This window comes from Ictalurus furcatus, chromosome 15 (assembly GCF_023375685.1).
Source record: "Ictalurus furcatus strain D&B chromosome 15, Billie_1.0, whole genome shotgun sequence".
Taxonomy (NCBI): Eukaryota; Metazoa; Chordata; class Actinopteri; order Siluriformes; family Ictaluridae; genus Ictalurus; species Ictalurus furcatus.
Window position 1 is genome coordinate 23,480,575 of NC_071269.1, and position 8,682 is coordinate 23,489,256.

An 8,682-nucleotide genomic window follows, 5' to 3' on the forward strand; every position below is an offset into this window, starting at 1 on the left:
CAGTGGAAATACCTCACAAACATAGAAACACAAACTCTGTGTGTGTGTGTGTGTGTGTGTGTGTGTGTGTGTATGTTTTTCAAGGGGTGTTTCACAGCATACAGCATGTTGGCCAGCCTCGAACCGGTGAGTCTCAGTTTTATAACAAACATCTGCAAATTTCTTTATGTCGCACATTTAAAAACCAACTCATTTTTATACAGCACATTTAAAAACAATTTAAATAGTTTTTATCTCATAATGGTAAATATTAGATAAAGTGACCGTATTAAAGATATTTCCTTTTTTTTTCTCATTTTTGTTTCTTTGTTTTTTTTGCTTTGTATCAAATAATTTCAAATGATTCTGCGACCATTTGGGAGTTGCAGCATTACCTGCTGTTTGGCGTCAGTAACTGTGACTCAGCTCACTATAAAATTTAAATATAACAGTCATTAGATGCTGTTAGAGTCAGTGTAATTGCCTCAGGGCTTTTCACATGCCTGTTAAACACTAGGTAGAATAACTGAAGAAAAAAAAAAACTTTTCATTCTTTTATTCTCACATGGTTCACTAATAGAAAACTGGGCTATCTTCTTTTTTAGCATAGTTTTTGTGTGCTCTTCATTCATGCAGTGGTTATATTAAAAAAAAAGAAAAAAAAAGTATACACACCCCTGTTAAAACAGCAGGTTTTTATGATGTAAAAAAAAAAAAAAAAATGAAACCAAGATAAATCATGTCACATTTTTTGTAGCAACCAACAGAGTTCAAGTGAAAAACAAATTAAAACATTTTAATAAAAATTAAAAAAAAAAAAAAACACAATTACCTGGTTGCATAAATGTTCACACCCCTTAACTAATACTTTGTTAAAGCACCTTTTCCTTGTAATACAGCGCTCAGTGTTTTTGAGTAAGTGTCTACGGACTTATCTTGATTTGGCATTTTCTCCCACTCTTCTTGCAAAAACACTCCAGATCTATCAAATTTTGAAGGGATCTCCTGTCCACAGCCCTCTTCAAGTCATTCCATTGGTTTTTGATAGTATTTACAACTGAACTCCGATTGGACCATTCCAAAATGCTGATCTTCTTCTTTTGAATCCATTCCTTTGTTGATTTGGATTTGTGATTTCAGTCGTTATTGTGCTGGAAGGGAGAATTTTATTGACCTGCAGGTTTTGTGCTGAAATAGATTGGAATTTGGCGATGTCCATGAGTCCATCTTTCTCGATAGAGCTCCAGTCCCTGCTGAAGATATGCAGCCCGATAGCATGATGCTGCCAACACCGTGCTTCACCATGGGTAGTGGTTTGTGATTCTATCTCTGTGAGGTGTTCTTTGAGCTGTGTTATTTCAGCACCAAAAAATATCTTTTAGAATGATGCCCAAAACAGTTCTACCTTGGTCTCATCAGAAGATAACACATTTTACTACATTGTTTTGGGGTGATTTATGCAGGCTGGGATGTTTTCTTGTTTTGTGAGAAAGGGATTCTGTCTAAGCACTCTACCCCATAGCCCAGACATGTGAAGAATACAAGAGATTCTTGTCACATGCAGGGACTGACCAGTACTTGCCAGATGTTCCTGCAGCTCCTTGCTATAAGTCTCTTGGAAGCCTCACTGGTAAATTTTCTTCTTGTCCTTTCATCTGTTTGTGTGCGATGGCCTGTTCTTGGTAAAGTCACTGGATTGTCCTTGATGATGGCCTTCAGAGAGTTCCATGGTACAGCTAATGTTTTGGAAATTATTTCGCACCTCGGTTTGATCGATATTTTTTGAACTTGTACATGCTTCGTAAGCTCTTTGTGGACCACGGCATCAGCAGTCGGATGAAACCTTGAAGATCCTACGGAAGGATCTTTATCGCAGAAGCAATTCAATCATGAAAGGTGTATGATAATTCCTTTTGGACACATTTTGAATGTGATTGCTTAATTCAGTCACAAGCCCCATTATAAATGTGTGTGCACACTTATGCAACCAGGTTATTGTTACCCCCCCCCCCCCCCTTAAAACGTTTCTATTTATTTTTCATTTGAAGTTTGCTATATCACATTAAAGGTGGGGAAATGTTCTGACATGATTTATCTTGGTTTCGTTCTTCTTCTTCTTCTTCTTCTTTTTTTTACATCACAAAAATCTGCCATTTTTACAAGGGGTGTGTAGACTTTTTATATCCACTACAAACATTCCATAAACTCTAAGGAAACTAACGAATATAAATGAGTTATTCATATATAAATATTTGAGTTCTTTAGTGGAAACTTTGTTTATTATTTTTCCTTATTTACTTACCATTTTGTACCTTTTGTTCTGTCACTGCACCCGCAAGAACAAATTGTATCCTTTATTATGTGTATTGTTTTCTATTGAATATTGCTTGATATAATATCATTATGAGCAAACATCGTATACACACTCAGCATTTACAAAGCAAATTACACACACACACACACACACACACACACACACACACTGTGTTTGGCCTGTGGTTCGGCTGTAGATTTTTTTTTCTGTAATGCAAATGAAGGCTGCTGTGTGTGTACCGATGCAAATACGTCCCTCCGGTGAAGGCGTTTCACTTTTCAACAGAAACACTTCCTCGCTTCCTACCTACTCTGGTATACACTCTTTTTTGAACACACACACAGTGTAACTACTAACACATAAATATATCAAACATTAGAAAACTAAATAAAATAAAAAATAACACTTGGTGCAAAGTTAAGATCATCTTCATAGAGAGAGAGAGAGAGAGAGAGAGAGAGAGAGAGAGCATGTTCAATGTGATGCTCGCTTTACCATTTAAATATGAACTTTGTGCTGTGATGCTTTTGGGGACCTCAACCTCAAAAGTAATAAATATTTATTTATGACTTCAATATTTACAACATATGTGTTTATAATTGATAATATTGCACTTTTATAATGAGACTATTATCTATTTATTAAGTATTTGCGTATTTATTAACTTTTTATTGATTCATTCGTTTGTATAAAGTACTATTGTGTGGTTGCTTGTCCCACAGATCCATTACTTGCAGGAACTGCATCCTCAGGATCCATCGGGTGGAGGAATGGACCTGGATGTGATAGACGAGTATCTGGAGGAACAGACCAGACAAAACATGCAGACCCGGACAGAGGAGGAACGTCTCATAGCAGGTTAGTGAGAGAGAGAATAAAACGGACAGTCCTGAAGGAGGTAGAGACTAGAGATATAAACCTCAGGCTTCCGCATGAAATGATAGCCGTAAATAATTTTATTTATTTATCTCAATATCCTGTTTAACTCGGAAATGTGTCACTATTAGGAAGATAACCGCATTGTCTATTTCACATTTTCTTTAACATTGGCTAGCTGGCAAATTTACTATTTATATTAAGAGTGAAAGCTAACATTAGCTTGCTAGCTAGCCAAGTGAGCTGTAATATCTAGCTTGCCAAATAGATTACTTTGGGCTTGTAGGACTCCAGTCCAATCTTGAGTTGAGACGTTTTCTGGATTGACTTGGAATTATCTCGGATTTATTGGCAGGATTTGTCAAATGAACATCTTTTTTTGCACATGCACAAAGTTTGACAATTCATTCTTCTAGAAAATGGCCTAATCATTGGTGCAACGCACAAATAAATCCAACTGTTTTTTTTTTTTTTTTTTAGGAATTTTGTAGGGTTTTTTCATCCTCTAGGAATTACAGACATTTAAAAAAAAACCCTACAAAATTCCTAAATTTTCACAGGCTCAAAAGTAATTGGACAACTGACTGATGAGCCGTTTCATGGCCTGGTGTGGCTTGTTTCTTTGTTATTTCGAGATAAATGAATGCGATAAAAGGTCTGTAGTTGATCCCAAGCAATGAATTTGCATTTGGTAGCTGTTAATAAGAACTCTCAATATGCGGTCCAAAGAGGTGTCAATGCAAGTAAAGAAGGCCCTGAGTAGGCTGAAAAAACCAAACAGATCTATCAGAGAGGTAGCAGAAACTTTAGGGTTGGCCAAATCGACAATTCGGTCCATTCTGGCGAGCTCAGCAACACCAAAAGGCCATGGAAGCCAACTAAAGTGGATGATCACAGAATTACCCTTCAGAACATCTAGGCAAGTGAAGAACACGCTGGAGGAGGTAGGTGTATCAGCGTCGAAGTCTACAATCACAATCGTCTGTATTTACATTCATGAAGACGCCTCAAGAAGCAAACCACTGGTAACACTCACGAACAGAAAGGCCAGATTAGATTAGATTTGGGGGGAAAAAAAAGACTGACTGGTTCTGGAACAAGATTCTTTGTACTGTACAAATGAAACCAAGATGAACTCGTACCAGAGTGATGGGAAGAGGAGAGTATGGAGAAGGAAAGGAAGGGCTCATGATCCAAAGCATACCACGTCATCAGTCAAACATGGCGGAGGAAGTGTTATGGCATGGGCATGTACGGCTGCCAGTAGAACCGGGTCACTGGTGTTTACTGATGATGTAACTGCTGGTAGAAGTAGCAGGATGAATTCAGAAGTGTATAGCGCTATACTTTCTGCTCAGATTCAGTCAGATGCTGCAAAACTCATAGGACGGCACTTCACAGTACAGATGGATACCGACCCAAAACATACCACGAAAGCAACCCAAGAGCTTCTTAAGGCAAAGAAAGGAAATGTTCCTGAGCATGCTTTTCACTCACTGAAGACAAAACTGAAGGCAGAAAGACCCACAAACAAACAGCAACTGAAGGACGCAGTAAAGGCCTGGCAAAGCATCAGCATTTGGCCCATGTGTTCCAGACTTCAGACAGTCACTGACTCCTTATATTCATAATTATGTTAGTTTCTCCAATTCAAAATGGAGGGACTCTGTAAAAAATGTCTGTAATTCCTACACAGTTTGTTGAAGCCCTCGAATTAAAGCTGAAGGTCTACATTTCAATCACATCTGGATTGCTTCATTTCAGATCCGTTGTGGTGGTGTACAGAGGCAAAATGACCAAAATCGCATCACTGTTCAAATACTTGTGGACCCGACTGTACTGTGTTAGCTTGGATGTTCCCAGCGAGCTAATAATTGCTAGCAAGTTAGTTATTATGACGAATGTTTGTCCGTGGTTTCTAAATACACGCTACCTGCAAATATCTGTGCAGAAAACAGCTGGTCGGGTCGATTCGCGTACGAGTGGCAGTACGGAGGAACAGTGCTGACAGAAAACACATGCTGTGAACAGCAGAGTCAACAACAGCAGGTGTGGATGAATCTACCCAGCTATAATGAGTGGGTATGTACACACGTGCATGCACACACACACACACAGTACACTCTAACTATACAGAGCACTTCCGACGGTGTGATAGATTCTGTATGCAACATCCTGTGCAATGGCACAACATTGTGTGTGTTTTTTGTTGTTGAGTTTGATTTGATGGTTCGATGTGTCTGTGTGTGTGTGTGTGTGTGTGTGTGTAATTTAGGGAGGAGAGTGTCGGTCTGATCCCCCTCCCTGCAGTGACACCGATTCACACTCCTCCAGTTCGGGGTATCAGGAGTTCCCTCCGTCTCCGCCCTCGCACTCACACACCACTTCTCTCTCGGGTCAGTCTCCTCACACCTCACTGAATAAATACATCAACACCAGTAAAAACATTTACGCTTATGCACTGTTCTAGGACAACGTCACTTACACTTGTGGTCAGTTATATATGAATATAGTTATCATTTCTGCAGTATTAATCTCACTATAAAGCATCTATGTGTGGAAAAACATGCGATTGTGGGTTTTCACCATGTTATGCCCTGAAATTGTACATCCATCCATCCATCCATTCATTTTCTAAACCGCTTATCCTACAGGGTCACGGGGATCCCAGGGAGCATGGGGCACAAGGCAGGGTACACCATAGATGGGGTGAAATTGTATTATTCATGTGAGAAAATCACATCAAAAAAAAAATTTCAACTACACACCCTACATATGAATTAACATGGATCACTTGAATCATATGAAAAAATCACATGTGAAACTAGATGAATCATTTGGAGAAAGTACACTTAGAAATAAATGAATCATGTGAAAAAGCATGTGTGTAAATCAATGAACCATGTAGAAAATCATATAGGGAAATAATCGTTGGGAAAGATCACAGCTGGAAATAAATGAATCATGTGGAAAATCACATGTGGAAATAAATGAATCATTTGAAAAAAGCCGCATGTAAAATTCAATGAATCGTAAAAATAATAATAATAATAATAAAATTGCATTCAAAAGTAAATAAATCATGTAAAAATAAATGAATCGTGTGAACATAACAGAATCATTTGAAAAATCATGTGGAAAAAAAGGAACCGTGGAAAAATTACATCTGGGAATAAATGAATCATATGAAAAATCACATGGAAAGAAATGAATCATTTGGAAAAATAACATTCGGAAATAGATGAATCATATGGAAGTAAGTGAATTGTGAATAAAATCACATGTGGAAATAGATGAATCATATGGAAAAAGGTACATTTAGAAATAAATGAATCATGTGAAACAAATCACATGTGGAAATAGATGAATCATTTGAAAAAAGCCACGTGTAAAATTCGATGAATAGTTAAAAAAAAAAAAAATCGCATGCAGAAGTAAATAAATCATATGAATCAAATCACGTGGAAAGAAATGAATCATTTGGAAAAATCACATGTGGAAATAGATGAATCGTGTGAAGGATGACGGGAAAATAAATGAATCGAAGAAAATACAAAGTGTCTAAAACCCACGTGTACATTTCACACATGAATCATACTGATGTCACTTTTCTGTAAGGGACTCATATAATCACATGTCAAACGCATGTGATTTTTTTCCCCCGGAAAAATTCAAACCAAGCCGTTTGGAAATGAAACGACTCACCGGGCGAGATATTTACATTGTGTTTGTGTTTCAGCAGGGAAAAGGAAGGAGCGTCTGTTCCAGTTCCTGTATGAGATGCTGCAGACGCCGCACATGCGCAGCTGCATCTGGTGGGTTCAGTCGGCAAACGGTACATTCCAGTTCTCATCACAGAACAAAGAGAAGCTGGCTGAGATGTGGGGCAAGCGCAAGGGCAACCGCAAAACCATGACGTACCAGAAGATGGCACGCGCTTTGCGTAACTACTCGCGCACCGGAGAGATCTGCAAAGTGAAGCGCAAGCTCACGTATCAGTTTAACGAGACAACGCTCAGGGGGCTGCAGAGCAACGTACAGAAATTCACCCAAACCTAACTGTAGCAATGACAGGATGAAAATACAATCCCTTGCAAGTGGGAGAACATCTGAATAAATACTGAGTATTTGTAGTGAATTTGATACTCATCATAATTTTTGCTCAATTGTCCATATTGATTCAAATCTGCAGTTGGATAGAATGGATTTTATTTTAGAAATGTTGTAAAAATGAAGGAAATGTAAAGTGATTCAAAGGGAAATTTGTTTCAGCGGAGCACTCTCAAAAAAAAAAAAAAAAGTGCATTTCGAAATCCAAACGTTAAAACAATTCACAATCTTAGCTACATCATCGGAACCGCAAATAAGGATGCATTTACATTGGACCTTAAAGAACTAAAAGTACCTAACTAAAAGTAGCTTTTTTTTCCTACAGTGTGTTTGTAAATCTGAGGATTGTCATGTTGCTCTAAGCTACGTTCTAGTAGTACTACTGTACCTCTGTATAGCAGTATAGTAGTAAGTAGTGACTTAACATTTCTATTTTTGTATTTCTCTTGATCGAATGTAAATCTGCAATAAAAAAAAAAATAAATCATTTCAGTAATAATTGTCATGTGAAACAATTTACTCGTTTACACGACCGGTCAAAAGTTTGTGGACGCTCGAATGAAATGGTTCTCATGATCTTAAAAAGCTCTTGATCTGAAGGTGTGTGATTAAACGTGTGAAATCGGTGTCGTAGACAAAAATATAATCGTGCCGACGTCTTCGTTTCTTTCATTAGGAAACTAACATTTTATTTACAAAAAAAAAAAATCATTTTTTAAACGGACGACTCGAGAGTGAAATATTTTTCCGAAAAGCAGGCGATAAGAGTCCGGCGTCGGTGTGAACTCCTTTTAATACTGTTTAAAAATCATCTCGGGGAAATTCCTCAAGAAATCGCTCGAGAAAACGCCGAGAATACATTTCTGGAAATTCTAGGCGAAAAGGGCGTCGACTTTGAAGATGATAAAATATTCAATTATTTTGGATTTTTTTTTTTAATCGCAATATAATTCCCATAGTTCCATTTGTGTTACTCCAGAGTTTTGATGACTTTATTATTATTATTCTAAAATGTTGGGGGGGAAATAAATAAAGAATGAGTGTGTCAAAACTTTTGACCGGTCGTGTAGCTCAGGGGTCTTTAACTAAAACTTGTGAAGTTCCAGCTACATAAAAATTCCTTTCTTACAAAATTGACCGAATGATGACTGAACAGTAATGCACGTTGATGATGCATGCTTAACCATTAATCATTCATTTATAGCTATAAATAATGATAACCAGTCTTTATTGGTCACATATACATATGCATAGTGAAATTCTTTATTCGCATACCCCAGCATTAGGAAGTTGGGGTCAGAGTGCAGGGTCAGCCATGATACAGCGCCCCCTGGAGCAGAGAGGGTTAAGGGTCTTGCTCAAGGGCCCAGCAGTAGCATCTTGGCAGTGCTGGGGCTTGAATC

General features: G+C 37.9%; 1 protein-coding gene across 3 annotated transcripts in view; it reads left to right on the forward strand.

The window, feature by feature from the left end:
- Positions 1–7,771, forward strand: part of LOC128619805 (transcription factor Spi-C) — a 9,447-nt gene extending 1,676 nt beyond the window's left edge. The window contains exons 2-6 of one of the 3 annotated variants that reach the window (XM_053644250.1): positions 84–126; positions 3,016–3,151; positions 5,121–5,251; positions 5,445–5,565; positions 6,909–7,771. In XM_053644250.1, the coding sequence (XP_053500225.1) occupies positions 106–126; positions 3,016–3,151; positions 5,121–5,251; positions 5,445–5,565; positions 6,909–7,228 (729 nt within the window). In that variant the 5' untranslated portion in view covers positions 84–105 and the 3' untranslated portion in view covers positions 7,229–7,771. Of the gene's footprint in view, positions 1–76; positions 127–3,015; positions 3,152–5,120; positions 5,252–5,444; positions 5,566–6,908 lie in introns of those variants that run through there. The other 2 variants (XM_053644252.1, XM_053644251.1) reach the window with 2 other exon arrangements.
- The last annotated feature ends 911 nt before the right edge of the window (positions 7,772–8,682 follow it).